General features: G+C 38.2%; 1 protein-coding gene across 1 annotated transcript; it reads left to right on the top strand.

Moving 5' to 3' along the window:
* Positions 1-735: 735 nt before the first annotated feature.
* LOC149413482 (uncharacterized) lies at positions 736-22966 on the top strand. The gene is made up of 11 exons (XM_089644633.1): positions 736-915; positions 997-1051; positions 1183-1362; positions 3314-3436; positions 12825-13163; positions 13878-13956; positions 15993-16176; positions 17350-17473; positions 17685-17833; positions 21040-21213; positions 22405-22966. The coding sequence occupies exons 1-11, from the start codon at positions 884-886 to the stop codon at positions 22559-22561; spliced, it is 1596 nt and encodes a 531-aa protein (XP_089500759.1). The 5' UTR covers positions 736-883; the 3' UTR covers positions 22562-22966.
* The last annotated feature ends 1619 nt before the right edge of the window (positions 22967-24585 follow it).

The following is a 24585-nucleotide window of genomic DNA, read 5'->3' as shown; positions in this document are numbered from 1 at the left end:
GTTTTAGAATTATATAACTTTAAAATTGAAAAAGTCCTCCACAACACAGGTGAACTCCTAGCGTGGAGGACAATATACCATACCATTGTAATACAAATATATTTAAGAATAAATAAAAAAAAAAAAAAAAAATTTGCGTCTGCACAGGACTGGCCCTTTATGTAGGTACAGTAAATAAATAAATAGTATTAGAAAAATATCACCATAATAACGCAATGCCTACTTTTTTAGTACTATATAATATAATCATTTCCATGCAGTAGGAAGTACCTAATAAAAAAACGAATTACCCACCATCGCATCGGTTCAAATATTATGAAAATGAACTAGATAGAAAAAAAATAATTTATTCTCTCCGATTCATACTATTATGTGCTGTGAGTGGTATATCTATGCATATTATTTTGTACACTGCCTGCTGGTTGTTGGTAATAATATAATACCTATACATATAGTTTACCGGCTTTAGGTATTTACTTTCTACATACATATTCATAGATATACTTGTCTCTGCTTTTTCTACATTTTCCATAGAATTATTTTGTATCCGATCCCAAAATAACAAAGTTTCATCGGATACAGAAATATTATGCGATAATAGGCTCTACGAAAAGACGACTTTAGAGTTTATTATCGCAAAATGTTATTGTCATATTGCACTTAGGTTTTTCTAAGGGGTCGTGTTATTGTCTATTGCCAAGATAAATTTGTTTACAAACATCTGTCAAAATGACATCACACTAATGCCACAAATTTAATGATTTATTAATTATAATCGTAATATTTTTACCATATTTGCACAATATGTTAATCCCCAATGATCAAATATTACAATTATTATTTTAAACTAAGAATTCTATCTTGAATTTTGGTAAAAGTCCTAATGATGGATCCCTTTACTTCATCGAATGAGCTGTGCGTATTTTATTTGAATAAATACCATGGAATGAGTTAGTTCTAAAAATAAATGATTATTTATCATATTTATTTGTTTAGCAGAGGCCCAGAATCGCTGACAGATGCATTACAGTCTCAGGTAGCATTTTATAAGGTAAGTGCTTCCCTTGTTTTAGTAAAACACTTGCTTGCATATTATTCATATTGTATATTTTATTTATACTATAATGAAGCGTAAGGCCTTAGGTTATTATGAATTTATAAAAATCTTATTTTATTCACTAGGGGGAATATGAAAACTTAAGAATTGAAACCAAGGCCCTGGTTAAGGAAAATGCTGAGATCTCGAGACAGTTGGATGGTCACCTTAAGCATAGATGTGAACAAGACGCCATCACCAGTTTTCAAGACAGAGGCAAAGAAATCATTGAAGATCTTAGACAGCAACTTCTTCTTAGTCAGAAGGTATATAGTACAGAAGAAAGAGTGCAATATAGTTGCGAATGATGAATACTTAAAGCAGTGGATGAGTATTGCGTTTGGAAGTATGTTTACGAGAGATGGAAAGGCTGATAAAGACATTTTTTTGTGTGAAACCGCACAAGAGTCCCAACTGGAGCCAGTGAGACTACGGCATTCCCTATTGGGGTATGTTGTGAAGCGGAAGGTAGCGGGGAGGAAAGGAGACGGGGAAGAGGAAGGTGGGGAAGTATTTGGCTATTCAGATCTGGTGACAAAACACCGTCAAAGCCATTTCAAGCAACGTTTTAATTCTGAATGGTGGTCTTACACCATTGCGATACTGAGAGTATCTTCCACTCTGGAACGTGCCGCAAGTATACTATATATTGTTTTAAATGAGTAATTTGTCAAAATAACACAAATTAATCAAATAAAATTTACTTGCGCATCCCGGGATTGAACCCGCGACCTCCAGGTTGCTTGTAGAGAGCCTTACCCCTCGACCATGAAAGACACAGAAATAAAGGTAAATGATGAAAAAATAATCGCTTAGAAATATCTTAGATGCTTTAATTAATTACAGCGAGTAGAACACATCTTGGCCTTTGGAATAATTGAGCATTTTTTTGATAGGTCTTTTATAAGCCCAGAAAAAGTAAAGTATTAATTACGGGTTTAAAGTTCAAAATATCCCACTTACGAACCCATTTCAGTTATGGTTTTACTGTATAATGGGACAAATTATTATTATTTTTTTTAATATAGGAGACAGTTGAAGTAAGGTTTCTGTGAGCACTTAGGCCATAGGCCCATTTTACTTCATTCCTTTAAGAGTAATCCGCTCCTTTTTATAAGGTTCACCAGGGTTGTCATTGGATATGTGGCTATGTCTTCTGGTTCTAAAATGTGTCTTCCCAGGTATCTGAGCCTTGTTCCCAAGAGGGCGGGACATTGGCACCAAATGTGAATTGGAGTATCTTCATCCTCTTCACATTTCCTGCATCTGTTGATGTTTTCCACTCCCGACAACGGCATTTGTGTCTCCTGAGATGGCAGTGTCCCGTTAGTAGTCCTACCAGTTCCCTCAGTGAGTTGCTGTTCATACCGAGTAGTTGTCTGGTTCGCCTTGGGTCTGGTCCGTTTATAAGTACTTTGGATTGCCTCATTCTGGGTGCCCTTTCCTATTCCTCCCAGCCCCGGGATTTGACCCACCTTTCAATATGTATTTTGGTGTGGCAAGCTGCTACTCCTACAGCCGGCTTGGATCCCGAAAGTGCAAGGCTTACGCCCCTTTCCTTGCTAGTCCATCAGCCCACTCATTGCCCTCAATTCCTTTATGCGGACAAATTAATTTCTTTAGAAAATAACCACAAACCCTTAAATATTTGTGCCTGAACTTGAACACACTTTTTGGCAATGCCGGAATTTAAACCTAATCGCTATCTACTAAAGGAGTGTTATTATTAGCGGCCAGATTCCAAATGTTACACGACGTTGCATCGCCTTAACGGAGTACTGAAAAGTAGTAAAGCTATCAGTCCACAATGGTGTGCTGATACCAACTCTGAGGCATGAACTGGCAGGGAAGTAGACTGAAAGCTGTAGAAATGAGATGCCTGAGGCGTATGCGTGATAACACCATGAAGGACTTTGTTCCGAGTGTGGAGCTCTGGAAAAAATGAAAGGCTGATGTAAGTGTAATGAATAAGATTAAAAACGGGACCCGTATATGGTTTGTACTTATGGAGTGGATGAACGAAGAGTGTTTGGACAATTATATATATGACGCAAAATAAATGGTAGAAGAAGTGGGAGACGTCTAAGAAAGACATGACGAAAGAGAGTATGGAGCATGGAGTGTGCGTCAAGACAGAGTTGTGTGGTGGTCCGTACTCTGTGCCTACCCCTGCGGAGAAAAAATGTGATGGTGAGTTAAATATGTTATTTTTGTTAGGAGAAGGAGTCATTCGCTTCATTATGGAACACTTCTCAAACAACAATCAAAAGTTTGGAGGACGAGCTAAAGACTTATCAGAACTACCAAAAAACTACTTCTTATCAAGGGGACATGGATGAGGTAAGAAGATATTACAATAATACAGACTATTATTACTTATTAATCATACGTTGAGCAACGTCGGGTTCACGTCATCTAGTTTATAATATATTATGTAGTATTTGAACTCCTGTCGTTCTATTAAATGTATGATTAGTATTAATAAGGTGTTCGGCGAATTCTGAAAAACCAGTATTTGTTAAACACCTGACATGTTCTTTTACTCGAATATTTACATTACGCGTGGTTTTACCAATATATATTGCCGGGCAATTGTTGCAATTAAGTTTGTAGATTCCAGAGTGGCTAGACGTATCTTCTTTATCTTTACAATTATTTAAAATTATTTAATTGTAAAGATAAAGAAGATACGTTTAGCCACTCTGGGATCTACAAACTTAATTGCGACGATTGCCCGGCAATATATATTGGTAAAACCGCGCGTAATGTAAATATTCGAGTAAAAGAACATGTCAGGTGTTTAACAAATACTGGTTTTTCAGAATTTGCCGAACACCTAATTAATACTAATCATACATTTAATAGAACGACAGGAGTTCAAAAACTACATAAAAATAAAATAGGAATACGTCTCAATAATTTAGAATCATTGGAAATATCAAAAGCAAATAAAAATAAAAATAATTGCCCAATTTTAAACAAACAGATAGAACTAACTAAAAGCCCTATTTTAAAGATGTTTCCTTTCTCTCTGGGTAATTCCCACCCCTCCCCGACCCCACTACCTACTCCGCTGCCCTGATGCTCTCTCCCTCACATTTATATACTTTCTCTTTCTTTATTGTTTACTTAATAATCTTCCTCTGTATTATATTTTTTTTTTTTTTTTTTTTTTTTTATAGTCGGAGGCGGTTTACTTACGTTCCCCGCGAGCACTTAGGCCATAGGCCCATTGTACTATCTCCCATTTTACCTCATTCCCTTGCCAGTAACCCGGTCCCTTTTATGAAGTTCACCAGGGCTGTCATTGGATATGTGGCGATGTCTTCTGGTTCCACACTGTGTCTTCCCAGGTATCTGAGCCTTATTCCCAGCAGAGCGGGGCATTGGCACCATAGGTGGATTGGAGTCTCTTCCTCCTCTTCACATTTCCTACAGATGTTGGTGTTTTCCACTCCCAACAGTTGCATGTGTCTCCTGAGATGGCAGTGTCCCGTTAGTAGTCCTACCAGTTCCCTCAGTGAGTTTCTGTCCATATCGAGTAGTTGCCTGGTTCGGTTAGGGTCCGGTCCGTTTATGAGTACTTTAGATTGCCTCATTCCGGGTGCCTTCTTCCATTCCTTCCAGTGTTGGGATTTGACCCACCTCTTGATATGTAGTTTGGTGTGGCAAGCTGCTACTCCTACGGCCGGCTCAGATCCCACAAGTGGTGCTTTCGCCCCTTTCCTTGCTAGTTCGTCAGCCCGCTCGTTGCCCTCAATACCTTTATGTCCTGGTACCCAGAGCAGGGTTACTTTATTGACGGTCGCCAGTTCTATTAGGATAGTCCTGCATTCCATCACCAGTCTGGAGTCGCATCGGTTACTTTCCAGTGCCATTAAGGCCGCCTGGCTATCAGAACATATGTTTATGTTCTTATTTCTGTACCCGATACTCATATTCTCCTGTGCGCAGACTAAGATGGCTTTCATCTCAGCTTGAAACACAGTGCAGTGCATTCCTAGAGGTATACTGAGTTCCCTCTTAGATCCCTGTAGACAGACCCCGGCCCCTGTTCCTTCCTCCATCTTGGACCCGTCTGTGAACCAGATTAGTTCCTGTTTGGAGTTTGGACCTGGGACCGTGTCCCATTCCTCCCTTGTGGGGTACGTCACTTTAAACAGCTGTCCGAAGAAGTATTCGGCTTGTTTGCCGTCCTGCTTCATCCCAGCCGTCGGACTAATTGCCCTCAGTCTTATTCCTATCTCCGTGTGACTGTTTCTGGGCAACTCTCCTCTCCATTGGCCATTGCAATGTAACCTGTAGGCTGCCGCCATCGCCGCCCCCTCTATTTCTATGTTTAGTGGGGGTAGGTTCAGCAGCACTCCCATGGCTAGTATTGGAGTGGTTCTCATGGCTCCTGTGATGCTTCTGCATGCAAGTCCCTGTATGTGATTGAGTGTGACCATCACTGTTTTCAGTGTTGTTCTCCTCCACCAGACCAGGGCTGCGTGCATGATCCTTGGTTTTACAACGGCTGTGTAAAGCCATTGCATCATTTTAGGTTTGAGACCCCACGTTCTGCCGCAGATTCGCCTAGTTGCCCACATCAGAGCACAGGCCTTTCTGCCTACAGTTTCCACCTGGTTTTTCCAGCTCAGTTTGGCATCTATGATGACTCCGAGGTACTTAACCGTGTCAGAGGGTTCTAATTCCTTTCCATAGAAGGTTGGATTGCTCCATCCTTCTAGTTTCCTTTTACGCGTAAAGATTACTAGTTCTGTCTTGTCTGGGTTGACTGACAGTCCTGTTTCTTCACACCATTCTTCCACTGTTGCCAGTGTTGACTGTATAAGGCCTCGGGTTGTGTCTGCATCCCAACACCTTATTATGGTTGCAATGTCATCCGCATACCCTTGCGTATATAGGCCCCTGTTGTTGAGTTTCCGGATGAGGTTGTCCACCACCAGGCTCCACAGCAAGGGTGATAAGACCCCTCCCTGTGGACACCCTCGTGTCACCAGCACTTTGATGCTTACCTCACCCCTTGTCACCGTAAGTATCCGGCCTGAGAGCATGTTCCTCAGCCACCTTCTGGTGGTTTTGTCGAGTCCATGTCTTTCTGCCGCTTCATCAATGGATTTAATAGTGGTGCAGTTAAATGCTCCCTCTATATCCAGGAATAGCCCTACCGCCAGTTCCCCAGTCGCTTGTGCCTGCTCCAGTTTGTACACCAACCTGTGCAGTGCCGCGTCGACTGACTTACCTGCTTGGTAAGCAAACTGTAACTCGTGGAGGGGCTTCTCTTTCAGTGCCCCGTCCCTTATGTGCCTGTCCATTAGCCTCTCCATTGTCTTCAGAAGAAATGAGGTGAGGCTAATTGGGCGGAATGCACCTGGTTGGTCGTAGTCAGCTCTCCCCGGTTTGGGTATGAACACTACCCTTGTCTTCCGCCATGGTATGGGGATGTATCCGAGGGCACAGCATGCCCTCAGGATCTTCGTCACCGGAAGTAGGATTGTATCTAGGCCCCTCTGTAGAAGTGCCGGAAAGATTCCATCCTCTCCTGCGCTTTTAAAAGGGTCAAACCCTCTGATTGCCCATTTAACTCTGGAGGGAGTAACTATTTTAGCCGCAGTGTCCCAGTCCTTACCTTCCCGTGTAACTCGGGCTGGTGGTGGACCGGTATCATCTGCTTCTAACTTTTTGTAGCCGGGAAAATGTTTCCCCAGCAGTACCTCCAACTCCTCCTCCCAACTGTTGGTATATCCTCCATCAGCTTTTTTGAATGGGCCTTTTGCTGCCCCTGGGTCTTTTGCAAGAATTTTTTGGATTCTTGCAGTCTGTGGGATGGTTTCCACCTCCCCACAGTATTTCTCCCAGGAGCATGTTTTGGCTTTCTGGATTGCCACCTTGTACTCTTTCTGGTATTGCTTGTGGGCATCCCAGTTTCCTGACTTTTTGGCCTTGTTGAAAGCTTGCCTTACTATTTTCCGTAGCTCCTGCAGTCTTCTGCTCCACCACGGTGTTTTGTCCCTGGTACTTGTCTTCAGAGGGCAGCTATTTTCGTATGCCCTTATCATTGAGTCCCTCAGTACTTCTACTGCGTCCTCAATTTCTTCGGGGCAGCCGTATTTAGCTGGGAATCTTGTCATTCCTATATTTAGTTCCTCCGAGTATCTAGTCCAGTCAGTTGCTTTTGGGTTCCTATATGTATCGGTCCCCGTTTTGCTTGTTTCTCCCTCTAGTTTAAATTCTATGTGTCGGTGGTCCGACAGGGATGGTTCGTCCGATACTCTCCATCCTGAGACTCTTAATGTTCCTAGGGTCAGGTCTATCACCTCCTGTCTGTTACTTATAACGAAGGTGGGTTCCCTACCTCTATTAAGAATCTCAAGGTTCACTGTCATCAGGTATTCCAGGAGGTCCTGTCCTCGTTTGTTGATGTCCGTACTCCCCCACACAGTGTGGTGCGAGTTAGCATCTGCTCCGAGTATCAGTTCCCTACCCTTCTCCCTGCAGTCTTGGACGAGTCTCGTTATTTCCCTTGAGGGTGGTGGTTCCACAGAGTCATAGGGCATGTATGCTGATGCCACAACTACTTCCCTGCTTCTTTGGTCCAGCGTGACCTGTAGCTTCACAGCCACTAAGTCCCTACTGCAGTGTTCGGGTAGCAGTGTGCCAGGTATCCCTCTGATGAGAATACAGGCCCTGGGTCTGTCCCCCGACTCGTTATAATAGATTAGACCTTGGTTCATGTTTAGTCCTCTGACCTTCCCCCTATAAGTCCAGGGTTCTTGGATCAGCGCGACGTTCACACTGTCCCGAGTGACTCTACTGCTAAGCACTGCAGTCGCTGCCGGACTGCGGTGCAAGTTTATTTGAATGAACTGTAAGTTTTTAGCCATTACTGCATAATCCTTAAGTCATTCCTCCTATTTACGCTCCTCGGTGTTAGGAGAGCGCACCGTGAAAGTGGCCTTCCTTATCCCGACATGCGCCGTCATCCCCATCTCCCTCAGCACCTTCACACTTTCCTCGTCCACACTCATGATCAGGCGATACATGTTCTTATCCCTGATCGAGTCGTGGACGATCCATTTTTTTGTGTGTAGCCGGGGAGTCTGGTTCTCCAGCAGTTGTAGCAACCTCTCGGTGCTTACTGCTCCATTTTCGGGGATTACTGCCATAACCTTTACGTACTTTGGCAGTTCCTGCAACCCCACCACCTCCAGGTCGCAGCCCTGCCATTTCCGTATGGTCGGCACCATCTCCCTCAGCCATGTCTCTGACTCCTTGTCGGAGCAGGTCATTTTCAGGACGCCCCTCTGAGTGAAGCATTCGTCGAATCTGGGTTTGAACTGCCCCTTTGGGATGCTCAAAATCAGATCCGCGGCCGCCTCACTCACGAGGGCCTCCTGCTCTTTTGTAAATTCTTCCTCTCTGCTCCTATGTACAACAGCCACTCGAATTTTATTTCCAGCGGCTTCCGCATAGGTAGCAGAGGTGAGAATTCCTCGGGGCTTTTTCCTGGAATTTCCCGGTGAAAGCCCCAAGGGTTTAGGTTCTGGTGAGGTTCTTCTCCTCTTCCCAGCCTTCTTTTCCCCGGGCGTTCCAGGTTGCTCCCGGTTACCTTCTGCGGTCCCCGTTAGCTTCCGGTCTATCCCTGGTTTGCCTTGCCTGGTTCCGGCCTTCGAGGTCCCTGGTTGTCCCCAGCGGACTTTTACAGTCCCTGGTTGTTCCCGGTTTCCTTCCTGCCGCCCCTGCTTCTCTCTTTTGAGTTTTCTCCTCGCAGCCCCACTGAGTTTCTTACTGATGTGAATTTTTTTCACATCGTCTGACAGGGACTTTACCTTGTCTTCCTCAGCGGTGGTTGTTGGAGTGAGTCTCTTCTTTAAGTCCCCCCCTCTCCGCTGGTTCCCCGAGGGCCCCAGTTGGAGTCGGGGGTTCTTAAAGAAGTTATTTTCCAGGTCCCCTGATGGTCCCTGCATTTCCACGTCTGGATCCCCTGGGGGATCCCGCCGTGTTGCGTCCGTCGGAGGTCCTTCTTTATGGTTCCCAGAGGGCCCCTCAAGGGAAGAGTCCACCAGGGTGGTCCCATCTCTCCTCTCCACTTCCTCTTGGTTCCTCAAAGGCCCCAAGAGGGATGAGTCCACCGAGGCGGCCTCAACTCCTCCTTCCACTCCCCCTAGGTTCCTTAAAGGTCCCTCGTCAGTGTTGTTTTGGTTTTTGTTTTTACAGTCCATATTTGGTCCCACGAGTATCTAGGGAAATAAAAGGTCCACCCCAGCAGAGCCCCGAATGCTGGGGTAAGGTCTGTATACTCCGAGATGCGACCTTGTGTCTCGGAGGAACCGTTCGTGACACTGTTCCCCAGTGTCATTCAGCCCTGAGCACGGTATCTCACACCTTAGCTTGGGATGGCTATTGCAGGTCGTGTTTCCACTCCCTGAGCGATGGGTTCGCCACACTCCCTACGCTCCTATTATATTTTAGTTTATATTTGTACTGTCCTGATGAAGGTTGAGTTCAACCGAAACCGGTCGACGTATATAAATTTAATAAAGTGGTTTAAAACAAAGATATTCTTTCATTTCTGTAATAATGTCAAGCCACAAAGTGTTTGCTTCCTTCGATAATTTATATTAAATTTAAATAATTCAACACTTTCACTATCACTGAAGTTAATTGTATCTTTGCACTGATTGAAATTTTCTAAGTGATTTAAGACAACACTGAATTTAATATGTAGAAATTTCACAAAAAAGTCCTCTGAGGATGATTGCAGTAATTACCTCTAGCGACGTATCACGCATTTATCTGCACCTCACTCCTCGACCCGACTTCCAAAAAACCGGAACATCCCGAATGATGCTCTGCACGCATTTTTATACTACCTTTAAAACCAATAGGGCTCAAGTTAATTTCATTCGTTGTATAATCTGGGGTGGCTGTGCACAATCTACCATCGAACCTCTACTAAAAGCCCGAAAAATGGTAATACGTGTCATTAACAAGCGACTGACAAGATACCCCTCTACTCGACTCCTCATAGAGTATAAGGTCTTAAACATACGACAACTCCACCTAAAATTTTCGCTAATACATTTCCTGTTCAAATATAAAAATAAATCTCTCTTACAACACAACAACACCACCAGAACAATAACCAACCGTCACTACAAAGTACAGACAATTTTTCTTCCTAGCTCCTAAAATCTTTAACCTTACCCTGAAAACCTAAAAACCGTGAGTCAACCCTATTCCTTTAAAAAACAAATTACGAAATGGATCCTTACACACGTAATACATTACAACTACAATACCCATTCATTCTACACTCTATCAATTTAATCACCTTTCAGACAAAACATAATATATCCTTATTCCCTAACTTAGCGGTATAGTATGTACATAATTATGTAATTAGTGTGATCTATTTATGTACTAATAATTTCTCAAATTTTTCATCTTATAATTCTCTAACTTCTCCATCCTCTTCTTGCAACCCAAACTAGTTATGCATCATTTTTCTTTTTCATAATATTATAGTAATGTATAGAAACTGTAAAATTCACCCGCCATAACACAGGGTCATCCCTAGCATGGAGGGTGAAATATCACAAAAAACCACATGTACTCTCTAAATCATGTATCAATAAAATAAAAATAATATTGTTCTTAATCAACTCGTAATTTTCTAATAATCATCTTTTGTCACTTATTTAGATGACAGACTTAGAATATCTCAACACCCCAAATGTTTCTTCTTGTTCCCCTTAGATCTTAGCCCCGGATGAGCACTCTCCAATTCTTTTTTCATAGAGTTTGTCATAAGGCTAAATAATATTTCCAACTAGTTTTTTTTTCGTGGTTCTCTGAAAAATGTCTTTCCTCTGAACATCTCAAATGCAACATCGCTTATTTATGTCTGTAGTTTTCAGAATTTTCCCACTAATTTCTGTTCTTTTCGGGATTGTGTTTCATAATTCAATCACTATTGTTCTTGTCTTAGCAGTTATGTTATTTATGTTTGCACTGGATTCCCTTAATCCAATCATGTTTGTTCGCGTTTCTCTTCATTTTTCCTATTTTGTTCCGGTGATTCTGTTTCCTAAATACGTTTCCATTCTCATATGATGAGTGGAAATCTTCCCTATACTGTATTTTGTTGTATCTCTCAAATCAATTTCATTGTACTATTACATATTACACTTTGATCTTAGCCAGCAGGCTGATTCTGGTCTGTATTTCAATGCTTGCCAATCTGTCTGTGTGCGTTCTTCCTTCAAAAATCTCGCTTTCTATTTAAATTTCACTTAAAAACATAGCTTAAATGTTTTCCTTTATACCCTTTTGCGAAATTTATGTACTCATTGGTAATATTCAATATCCCGCGCGTCCCAAAGTCCATTTCATCAGTTTTATTCTTTGCTGTAATCCAAAATGATGTGTCGTTTTTTTCATATCTTGCTCTTTCTCCGACTTTATTACCTAATCCGACCCTGCAAGTGGGTAGTATCTTTTCATGTTCTATTGGGTCCGCCCCTATTTGTATCTCTTTTCCTCCTAAAATGCAATTCAGGGATGATATATGAATGTGTTTACACTAAAGTTTCTCATGTTCTCTCAGAATATTTCTCAGTTCAACAATTATATTTAGCGAGATTTCTTAATCTAAATATCTCTATCTTGTATCTTCTATCATCTCTAGCCATGTTGACTAATTGACCAGTAAAACATTAATTGGTTTCTTTATTAATCCTTTTCATCTAGTGTTTACACGATAATTTTTTATGGGATATCTTGAAATTCTCTTTGTCCAAGTTCGACGTGTGTTCCAGGGGTCGTTAATATTGTTGTGACTTACCGTAATATTGTAGTTCAAATTTTTCAATCTCAACTATCGTTTTTTTCCCTTTATTTTTCCAGTCTGTTGTACTATCTTCAGATTTCCGGTTAACAGTCAACAATATGTGTTTCTCAGTACTTCAGAATCTTCGTTTTATTCCAAATTTATATCGTTTTCTCACTTTTCCGATCTCTAAGTGGTTAAGATTATGTTTTCCAATATTTATATCCGTACATCTTTTTTACTTTGAGTCATCTGTCATCAGATACTGTTGTTTATTTTCCTAATGCTGATTTCCGGGCCTTTCATTGCATTTATGGAATTATAGCCCAAGTACTGTCGATCTCACTCCTCACAGTGGGTCTATCTGTCTATATTAAGGTGCATTGAACTCTTCAAAACTGTGAGATAATTATAGCCATTAATCATTCCTTTGTTCATCTGAAGCTGTCTCTGATTGATTGTTATACTATACTTCACCTCCCATAAGATCCGCCTACTTTCTCAAAGATATCTCTGTTGTAATTAGGCAAACTGTTTATATTCCTTACTATTACATTTTGCTGTAGTTAGTCCGATAATCTTGGTTAGATGTCGCTGGCATCCTGTTTTCTTTTCATATTGTGTTAATAATTTTCTATTATCAAGGGTGTTTTTTTTTTCTGGGTGTTAAAAGGTTGGGAAAGTTCAAATCATCACATTATTTAAATTTAAAAAAATGTTGCATAAAATATATGATTTGTAATTTAGTAGGTAGATGTTTAACTACCTACCTACCTAAAAAAATGGATTTTTATTTATTAAATAAAAGAAAATTTGAAACATGTTTTTGTGAACAGTAATATTCACAGAACTACTAGTAATTTTCTATTTGTCACTTCTAAATATTTATTTCAGGTTAAACGGGAATATTCATCTTTAATAAAGCTGCTTGAAAATAAATTAACTTTGTCTTATGACGAAATCAAATCTAAAGAAAAATCCATCAAACTGTTGACGGAACAAAATAGTGATATAAAAAAACTATTATGTGAAAAAGATTGCTCTCTGAATAATAACAAAGAGAAGCAGAGTGTTGATAGCATCAAAATAACTTCGTTAGAAAAAGAATTAGCGTTTCTCAAAAATGAGCTATCGATGTGCAAGAGGGACTCTGAAGATCTGATGAATAATATGGATATTTGTCGACAAAACATGGATTCTTACGCTAAAAGGGAATCGGAATGTCGATATAAAGTAAGTTTGATGTTTTCACTGTTTTATTTTTTGATGTGTACATACCCCTTTTGTACAGATATGTTTTTTAGTGTACAGTGGAAGACAGGGGAACAATATCGTCAACATGTTGGGCAGGGTTATGAGACAGGTTAGGGTAGGGGCTTTAGAAAGGGATTTATTAATGCGGGTCTTCAAGGGTCTCGATCTCTCGTTCCACATATGAGCCGAAAAAACCGGCCTGTTTACATGAAGCCAAAACATCAACTGTGAAAGGGTGTTCCGCTAGTGTCTGTCGAATTTCACTTATATGCAACGGTGGACAGGGGATCAACGCTGCTAGCTCCTTAGAGCAGGTTCCATTGAAATACCTGTACAACAGACTCAGCATGCCTACATTGTTTCTGTGAATTATAGATGGCAATCAGATGGGGTGCCCTCCTTTCCACAGAATTATGTAGGTTTATCAAGTATTTTAGGGCTCCGGCCAGAGGTGAATATGGCACAAGAGTCGTAACTGCTCCCAACCGTCTAGAGCCAGTGGGATTATGGCATCCCCAATTGGGGTATGTTGTTAGGCTGGATGAAAGGTTGGGAAAACCTGGATATTCATATCTGGCCACCAAACACGGCTAAAGCCGTCCCAACAAAAGTTTTGATTCTGAATTGTGCTCTTTTACCAGGGCGATACTGAGAGTATCCTTCACTATTTTGCTGATGTTTCTGCATTCGCAGGTGGCGGAGGCTCTAAGAATAGTGGATGCAGCCATTTCTGAAAGAGATGCCGCGATAGAAAGAGAGAAGTCCACTACGGGTAAGCAATTTGATAAATAATTTTAAAATATTTCAATAATTATAACATGAATAAGTATTTTTAAGCTATAGCTGATACAAAATGAAACAAAAAAGTTCAGTCACCCTTTCTCAATCTAATAACTACTTACAACTAATCTCAACTATAGTGGAGAAACTCTGTTTGTACGAAGCAGTGAAATCTCTCTCCAATGGTGAGCTCTGGCGTAATCCCAGGGCGGGGTTTGACCTCCTCCGCAAATATCCTCTCCTACCTCCTATCCCTCTTCATTTAACTCCAGTCCTCAGTCCTTCCCATCCTGCCCCAATCCTCTTCCACAACAATCTATCCACCTCTTCCTCGTCCCTTCCACCGGGGAACACACACGATGGTGATTTATAATTTTTGGAGTCCTGTCATCTTATATTCTTTACAGTTCATTCTTGCGATCATTGGGACCTAATTAATCTAAATCTTATAATAGCTTCAAGTTCAATTAAATTCTCAAGGTAATCGTTTATTTTAATTCTAGCATAGGTCCAAAGTTTTTTGCGTTCAATGACTGCAATTTTTGTTTCTTCGTTTTTGTCTCACTTATATGTTGGCTTATTTCCTTTAGTTTTGATTTACTTCTTTACTAGTTATTCTTAATTAATTGTTTAAGATTAAACGCGACGTTCATTATATTCTACGTGTTCATAGATGGCGTTAATTAATTCATTTTATTAAAATATGTTTTTAGCAATGTATTGCTTTACATATTAAGATAAATTATTTGTTTGCACCCGTGAATACGCAATATGAATAAATAGTTTTGTTTGTTTAAAAACTCAATACTTTCTATAAAGGCATACAAATACAATATTGTACCGATGATTCAATCCAATATTGTATTTGTATGCCTTTTTTGAAAGAATTGAGTTTTAATAATGCAATGTTTGTTATAATCTACGCATTCATAGATGGCAGTAATTTAATTATTTTATTAAAATAAGCTTTTCGCAAGTCATGCTTTAAAATAAAAAGGCGAATTATTTGTTTGTGCCCGTACATATGCAATATGAATAAATCGTTTTATCCATACAAAAACTCAATTCTTTCAAGAAAGGCCATGCAAATACAATATTGTATCAGTGACTCAATCCAATATTGTATTGGTGACTCAATCCAATATTGTATCGGTGACTCAATCCAATATTGTATCAGTGACTCAATTCTATATTGTATCGGTGACTCAATCCAATATTGTATCGGTGAATCAATCCAATATTGTATCGGTCACTCAATTCTATATTGTATCGGTGACTCAATCCAATGTTGTATCGGTGACTCAATCCAATATTGTATCGGTGACTCAATTCTATATTGTATCGGTGACTCAATCCAATGTTGTATCGGTGACTCAATCCAATATTGTATCGGTGACTCAATTCTATATTGTATCGGTGACTCAATCCAATATTGTATCAGTGACTCAATTCTATATTGTATCGGTGACTCAATCCAATATTGTATCGGTGAATCAATCCAATATTGTATCGGTCACTCAATTCTATATTGTATCGGTGACTCAATCCAATGTTGTATCGGTGACTCAATCCAATATTGTATCGGTGACTCAATCCAATATTGTATCGGTGACTCAATCCAATATTGTAACGGTGACTCAATTCTATATTGTATCGGTGACTCAATTCAATATTGTAACGGTGACTCAATTCTATATTGTATCGGTGACTCAATTCAATATTGTATCGGTGACTCAATCCAATATTGTATCGGTGACTCAATCCAATATTGTATGGGCAATTCAATCCAATATTTATTTGTCTGGCTTTCTTGAAAGAATTGAGTTTTAATACGGACAAAACCATTTATTCATATTCATATACTGTACGTACAGGCGCAAACAAACAATAATTCATCTTAATATTTTAAAGCATAACTTGGATAAACAGTTTTTTTCATAAAATGATTAAATTAGCACCTTCTATAAAAGAGTACTTTGGGAATAATTTTAAGTTTATCCTTAAAATTAATTTATCTTATTTTTTCAGAGGAATGCACCCGACTTTCCAACCAAGTTACAAACATTCTAAATGAGTCAACTCTCCGTATTCAGAAGGAGATAGATTTAGCAAAACAGAGTTACAATGATAAACTCAACGATATGTTGATACACATTCAGAGGCTGGAGCTCGAGATGGGAGAGAAGAATCTGTCGCTCGAGAGAGCATTGAGGTAGATTATATTCAGTTCAGTTTCGGTGCCGGCAACCCGGGCATTTATTTTATTTTCAGTTTTCTTTACCCGCTTCACTAGACAAAGTCTGTTCTGACTTAGGTCAATTTAATTCATTTAGTAAATTTCATATTAAATATACCTATTTATGTAACTAACAAACCATTTTATATCAAATAGACTCCTCTTACGTTAACATAAAATAAACAGAATTTAGAGCGAAAATCTAAATCAGGCATGCCCAATATGCAGCCTATGGGCCGACGGCCCAATTGAAGATTTTTTGCGGCCCAAAATGAAGTTTTCAGCTTTCTATGTTTTGGATTTTGGTATTCATAAAAAAAAACCTTCTCGTAAATTTACATTTTATTTTGTGAAATTAGAACTTTCCTGTTATTAGACCTCGGACTCTCGATGGGGGTTTTGATTAATTGCTTGAAAAGTGCCAGGCGCATGGCCGCACTAGGAATTTATTAAACTTTTTAACTGGTACATTTTTTTCTATCTCTAGACTCTATCTACTTGCTATGCTTACGCCGGCTCCACACTCTCTCTGAGTGTGAGACCACCATAGACTGATCATTGCCCAATCGAGTAATTGTAATCATACGCTTTTTAAGCAACTGCTTGTATTGTTTACTCGTTTTAGCAGTGATGCCATTCCTACCAAAATTTGTGAATTTGTGAAAATCAACCAAATTTTTTTGTAAACCTACCGAATTCAGTTAAAATCCACCCATATTCGCAAAAATATACCAAAGTTTTTGAAACCTTGTAGATCTTTGGGAATTTTTTCTTCAGAAATTCTCTAAAAGTACCGCCCCCCCCCGCATCTTGATGCGAGATATTGTAGGGAAACCGTATCTTGGTAAAATACTCCCCCATGCCCATTACTGTAGAGCAATATTTATATGTTATCTTATCTTTCTTGTATTACTTGTGCCTCTATTTGTGTCTCCATTTTTGTATCTATTTGGGACTCTTCGGTCTCTTGCCCCCCTTTGTATTATTTGTCATTTGAGTGAGCTTTTATATACATTTTTTGTTTTTGTTTTGTTTTTAAATATTTATTTAGATGTATGCAAATTAATGTATCCTATGTCCAAGTAGATTTTTGTAATTATCTGTACCTATTTGTGTAAGCCCAGTATAAATATATTTGTTTTATTGCAGGGATTGTAAAATGTTGGAAGATGAGATTGAAAGGCAACGTAAAGGTACAAATAATCAAGATGATGAAAACGGACACCGGATTTTATTACTTGAACAAAAATTAGAAGCCACCTTCCAGCAATTGGTATGAAAATAATTCTTAATTAAGGAGGCATTTCACCACCTTTTGAGTGAATTAGGATGCATTTCACCACCTATTGAGTGAATTTAGGAGGCACTTCACCACCTATTGAGTGAATTTAGGAGGCACTTCACCACCTATTGAGTGAATTTAGGAGGCATTTCACCACCTATTGAATGAATCGCTGATAACAAATAATTGTTACTACTTACAGATTTTATCAGAACGCCGAAACATTCAAATTGTCTCGGAAAAGGAAAGTCTGCAGATGGATTTCGACCAGATGACCAACGGATTCCAGAGAGATAAGCGAAGAAGAAAATGGGAAGAAAAATTGCACGCTAATGAAGTCGAAAGCATAAGGTATGATTTAAAAAAAATATATTTCTTTAATGTGAATACCGCACAAGAGTCCCAACAGCTCCCAACCATCTGGAGCTAGTGAAACTATGGCATCCCCAATTCATTGATTGACAGCTTCTATAATATGCCGTTATTTTTACTAGTTGAAAGCACAAAATCCAGCTCTGTCATTTGCCAGTATTCGAATGTCAAATTCAATAGTCTGCCGCGTGCCTAGACTCGAAAGCCAAACTTTGTACACCGACTGGTTGAGTTATTGCACTCAGTTACTACATCGACGTCTAGCTTGCTATTAGAGCTGACCATTCTACGAGTCACCAGGGTTCATCTTTATTGTTTATTTATTTCATTATTAACCATTTGAACGCGTTAATTTGCTCTGTTTTATCTATACCCGTACGCGGTACATATTTTCAAATACCTATGCACGCAATTTAATGTCAAATTATAGCATTCTGGCATGATTTATTGTACTATATAGACAGAACAGATTATTCTCCACAATATGATAACAAATCCTCGTGTGTCAACACTCTTAGATGTTTATAAAAACAAAAACATCAAATTTCATACAAAGATGTACCGTATCTTTTGAATGTGGTCCCGTTATTCACTCGGCGTGTGTGTACTTAGGCCACTGCGTTGATAGACACAAGTGTAACACCATGAGCACTTATCATTTTTTGTTATGAAAACTTTTTCTAAAACTGGACACTTAAATTTTATGTCACTTAATATAAAAACAAAATTGAACTAACGCTATCCGTTGACAAAATTGTAAACTATATCACTCGAAGGCGTAAAGAGGCTCACTTGATTATCGATGTTTTTTAATGAAATACAATTTTATTTTCGAGAAATTCTTGTAGATGTCAGCATCGTGTTAGTTCCACGAATGTTCAAGCGAGCAGGAAATAAGTGTTTTATTATCTTTTTTTTGTAACAAATGGATATAACGATATCCTCACCGGGATCTCCGGTTCTGAGGGTTTCATATACATATGATTAAAATTTAGTAGTGTGGATAATATAAAGTAATTATAATAAATTATATTGAAGTGTTTTTTTTTTAAATTATATAAATATATTACAAGGTGTTTTTTTTGTTCAATTGAGTGGATTTGGTTTCAGTCTAAGGTGTATTTGTTGTCAGTATATTATGTATTTATGATTTACCTGTTTTGTATCCAGCTTTTTATTTGAGATTTAAATGTTAAACTATTGTTGTGAGTTTTGAATGAGAGTGGGATTTCATTGTTTAGTTTAGTACCATAGTATAGGAAGCTTTTTTATACCAAATGTTGTGTTTGTAGTTGCTTGTTGGATATGTTTTTGACCTTGAGATCTAGTGTTTCTAATATATATGTTAGTTGTTATTTCTGAATTTAAAGGAGTATTGTTTTAGAATAGAGTTGTTTAAGTTACATGTTGTTAAGTTTGTTGAAGTTCTTACAGGGACTTTCAGAATAATTTTCATTATGGCTTTTTGGGTTTTAATGAGTGATTTTAGGATAAATAAATCCTGACTTCTAGCTTTACGCTGTAGAACCGGAAAGCTGTCCTATGGGTATTTTAGAAAATTTGCATGTGTTTCTGTTTGTTTCTTCACCACGTTTTTTGTTTGAATAAGTTTACAAAATAAGATTTCAAGCGGAAACATGACACCTTCAGCCCCCGCATTCCGAATTTCTACCGATTTATAAAATATTTCTCTTGAACGCTTTATGTTTTTAAGTTCTTAACAAACATAGAAGATTATATCTATATATTTGTATAGCCGAAATGGTAATTATATGAAATTCCCTCGATAGAAAGAAAGTATGCTCCGATACTTATTAAAAACACATTTTGTTATTTAACAGGTTGAGAGATTTTAAATGACTTGTGTTTTATTAAATACTACCTGTACACCGCCATGCGTTGCTGTGGCTCAGTCTGCCTGTGCAGATGGAGAAACATTAGCGCGTGTTGCTATTACGTCCAATAGATTATTTTATTTTAAAAAAATGCATTTTTGTCCAACAGATTTGGCAGATGGTAGTTTTGAAAAAAGCATGTTTGTCTATTGTCTGTTTTTAAAAAGACGTGTTTTTACCTGTCACAGGTGACACCTATATAACATAGGTACATAAAAACACAGGCGTATCCGAATGCAACGTTGTGTCAAAATTTCAAAGCAATCAGTGAAGAACTTTTGGAGGTATAAGATTTTGAACAAACGGACATTTACATTTTTATTTTTGTAGTTTTTCACAATTTTCGTTAATTATTATGTTTATTTTAATATTAGCGAACTCGCTGTATCATTCGTATTTGGATATCTCCCTTTCAAACCTTCTTTATTTTTAAACTCTTACCACAGAGCCTTAACTTTAAACCAAAATATGGAAATTTTACAAAAAATTGAGGGTGGTGTTTGTTTGTTTTTACAACATTACGTATTTTGATTTTTAAATATGCATATTTAGTATGTATGCACTACAATCCGTTGCTTTCTCTAATCAGACACTTGCCTGGTTTTTGGAGTTTATTTATTTTAATTTTTTTATTTATTTAACGCCCATAGGGCTTTTACATGGATGGTAGTATAATTTTAATTTGACAGGTACTTTGAAACATAAAAAATAAGAATAAAATTACATTTGATAAAAGCTATGCAACAAGTCATACAAACACAAGAAACAAAAACAGAAAATTACAGCTATTTGTAGGTTTACATGATGTGTTTAGGAGTATTGTTGAAATAAATGTTTAAAATGATCCACAAAACTTGCCAAGTTGGTATTGAATATGTCAACATCACCCAAGTAATGATTTCCCATGGTGTGAAGTCGTTGTATCGGAGAGTGGGCAATGTAGTTACGCTTATGTGTGCTGCTGTAGAATATTGTATTTTGTCGTGTTGTTACTGTGGGTGTATGTATGTTTATAAGTTGCAGGAGTTCAAAAAAGTCGAATTTAGAGTTAAGTATTTTGAATAAGAACGTTAAATCGTTTATTTTACGTCTATCTTCTAATGTATGTATTTTTAGAGTATTTAATAAGAAATTGTTTTTTAAGTCTTCGACAGGGATATTTAATTTAAAATTTATAAAACGTAAAATATTTTTTTGTATTCGCTCAATGTTGTTAATGTGAATTTTGTAAGATGGAGACCAAACTACTGAGTTATATTTATTATAGTATTGGGATTTTGTTGTTTCCAGAACCCAAATAGGAAACCTAAAAGAAGCTTTGGATGAAGCCCACAAGACGATACAGAGGCTGCAGGCTGAGATCATTGTGAAGGAGCAGCTAGAGGAGAGCCTTAGTAGTGAAAAGATCCATGCAACCAAAGAGTTTGAGAGACATTTTGAAACGCAGCAAAAGTTGAATATGAAGTATGAAAAATAATATTTTCAATAAAATCTATGCAAAATATGTTAATTAGATTTGTATAAAAATTAAATCCACACAGCCCGCCCGGCGTCTGCCACGCGGATGACTGTCCGCCCGCCATATTCACTCTTCTTTAGAGCAATAGATTAATTGATACAAAGCGCTAGGCTCATTGCGCTATTCTGATGTTTCACTTTACACCAAGGCTGCCCAACCCCAGGCCCGCGGGCCACATTGTGGCCCGCGAACGAATTATAAGTGGCCCGCGTGAACCATTTTCAAAAAACCCGCCAATTTGAAAAAGTGTCGCGGGCCCGCGGTAAAATAAACAATGCAGCTTGCGCGCGGTCACCAGTGTTGCCAACGAAGGCGATTTATCGCTATTTTGGCTACTCAGAACGAGAATCAGCGACGAAAAAATCTAACCTCTTGAACTTACCTTTTAAACAAAAATACACCGGTTTTTGATATAATATTTTTTGCGTCCGAAACGGAATCTTGTAGCCACCGCCGCCCCCCCATGGAATTCGAAAAATTGTTGTGGGGAATCACATATGATGTTCTTGGATCATATGTGACAACCCCCCCCCCCCATGGATTTTAAATATTTTGTGGGGAGCACTCATTTTGATTTTTTTTGTGGGGAATTATGTTTTATAGAAATTCTCTAACAGTAAGTATTCAGTGGCCCGCCAGTGATTTTTAAATCGTCAATTTCGCCCAACTGTTAAAAAGGTTGAGCAGCCTTGCTTTACACCTTTGACAACACTTATTCGTACTTACAAATATAACCCCGCCAAATATCAGGCGAGATATTGCAATACTGAAACAACAAGAAATATATAAAGGTCTCACTCCAGAAGATAGGTAGAAACTTAAGTGGCAATCACCTGACATGAGAAATGCCCATCTCGTACCCAACCCCACTGAGAGATAACCTGGGTTCTCACGCCTCGGATACTCTGGTCCTCCATCAATAAGATGAGGTGCTCCCACGGCCGTTGCGCCCACATAAGGCATAGGTGGGGCCTTAAAAAGTTGGTTCAGTGTGAATGCGGTGCAAACCACCGAGCATATGGTCAAAGTATGCCCGCTCCATTCATTCCCTGATGGGACTGATGAAGTCACAGGGTAACTCCTGTGGCTCTAGATTGTCTCGCAGAATATTAAAAAAAGTATATTTTAATTTACAGATGGAAAGATAGCATGAAAGACATCACCTATAAGCTTCAAAACAGACTGGAGGAATTGAAGATGGAAACCAAGAGGCTGCGAAGAGACAACGCCAAACTGAGGATTAAATGCGGGGAAGATCCCAAACAATCTGAATCTGATAGTCTTAGGAGTTAATTAGACAATAAGGGACGTGTGTTGCCAACATCGTTCATTCATACCAAAGCATATCGCTTTCATAGTCCTTGGAGTTTGGTCGTATTTATTATATATACATATATTTATATTTATACAGTGCCCTTGAGGATCATCTCCACAAGATTCACAAAAAAGGCGCTATGCAAATCATCCACATAAAAAAAATCTATTTTAAAATGTTTTAACTTTAAATTTATTTTTGGTTTGAATATTGAACCTTCCTACCCAGGAACTGGAGTCAACAACTCTACCAACCTAGCCAAATGCTAATCGGGTAGAACCGACATTTATTTTGTATCTTAACTGTTGTAAATGTCTTCCGATTTCAGAGAAATGCGTACACGTCTGTGTGTGCGTACTTTATTGCCACCAATTGTTGATAGAATGCATTGCCATTGACAACGATGTCGAATGTTAATTTCCGATATAACGTCATGAAAAATAATTTTTAAAAAAACTAGGTTAAATTGGATACATAGATAACAATTAAACCTAGTTTTTGTTTTTTTCACTTTTTAAAGGTGTGTTGAATTTTCATTTTGATGAAATATCATAGAACCATTGTGAGCCTAAAGGAGTGGGAGTAATACAATAAATTAAATAAAAAATGATAATTTATCTTGTGTCCTTACAAAATGCCTTAGTAAATCATTTAACGTAAATATTAATCGGACAAATCGGAACAGTACAGAAAAGTGATAAAAAAAACTAGGATAGGTTTTTAAGCTAGTTTTTTTTTCTTCGTTAAACCTTTGCAGACCTGAAGGTAAAAATCACGTATCACCCGAAAGGTCAATCATTGAGTATTGCAAAATGGTAAAAGAGATAGTACAAAATCGAGCGTGACTCAAATACATATTGTAGCCCTTTCCAAAATGCACTTTTTACATCTGCACTGGAAAATTGTTTGGTTAAGTTATAGTGATCTGAGAGGGGGGGGGGTTTGACTAATTTCATTAGAATCGTATAAAAAACTCTCGTTCAGGACGTGTATATTATTATTATCGTGGTGCGGGAGGGATTATAACTTTACATCACTATTCAAAAGTGTTCTGATTTGTCATGAAACCAATATTATATTAATTTATACTTCCTCATGTGAGTCAATTTTATCAAATGAACCAAATATAGCACCAAATAAGACTATTTTAATCAATATCATATGTAAATACACTCTGTTGTAATTTTTGTACCTGATTAAGTGTAAATGACAATTATATAGTAATAAGAATTATATCAATAAATTAAATATATTTTAAATGTCTCTTTATTCATGAATTATTAAAATTATATTGAAAAAAAAATTCCAGGTGAGCAATTATTTTGAGTTAAAATTTGCAGCAAAGAATTGTGACCGGGACGAATGTTGTGTGGCAGAAGGAAGCGGGGAGGGAAAAGAGGTAGGTCCGGAAATACCTGGACATTCAGATCTGGTCACTAAACACTGCTAAAGCCATTTTAAGCAACTTTTTGATTCTGAATGGTGGTTTCTACCTCTTGAGATATTTTATATTTTGTTTTTTAGGTTAAGAAGTTCAGGTATATGTATAATAATAATAATAAGCGTTTTATTCTGAACTTCTGTTAGGTATATTAATATTAGAAATGTTTTGTTTGTTATAATATATCCCGAAGTTCAGTTTGCCTCTTGGCATAGGCCTCCTCTAACAATTTCCATTGGGACCTATGTAGCATTGGGTATATGTAGTTGAGAATTAAATAACTGTTCACACCTTGTCACTAAACATGGCTAAAGCCATTTTAAGCAGTGTTGGTTCCGTTGTCTTTGTCTGGAACAACTCTCTGTGCAATTACATACATCACATGTCATTTTATTTTAAAATTGTATGGGAAATAACCCATACCGATTAATTCTAATATGCAGTTACATATATAATAATTTATTTTTTTTAGCCTCTACCGGGTTTCAAACCTGCAACATCTGGGTCCAGAGCCAAGAGCCACAAGTCATTAATAAACAAACATAAAATCATATTTCCAAG

Source organism: Hesperophylax consimilis, chromosome 21, assembly GCF_061612785.1.
Source record: "Hesperophylax consimilis isolate HC1 chromosome 21, BYU_Hcon_1.0, whole genome shotgun sequence".
In the NCBI taxonomy this organism is placed as follows: Eukaryota; Metazoa; Arthropoda; class Insecta; order Trichoptera; family Limnephilidae; genus Hesperophylax; species Hesperophylax consimilis.
The sequence above is the reverse complement of the archived record's forward strand: the minus strand, read 5'-3'. Positions and strand labels throughout refer to the sequence as shown.

What these genes read in the sequence shown, in the direction of transcription:
- LOC149413482 (XM_089644633.1), top strand. Translation starts at nt 884, where the DNA reads ATGATGGATCCCTTTACTTCATCGAATGAGCT. An exon ending in TTTACTTCATCGAATGAGCT is followed by an intron (nt 916 to 996) that starts GTGCGTATTTTA and finishes TTATTTGTTTAG; the next exon opens with CAGAGGCCCAGAATCGCTGA. An exon ending in AACTTCTTCTTAGTCAGAAG is followed by an intron (nt 1,363 to 3,313) that starts GTATATAGTACA and finishes TATTTTTGTTAG; the next exon opens with GAGAAGGAGTCATTCGCTTC.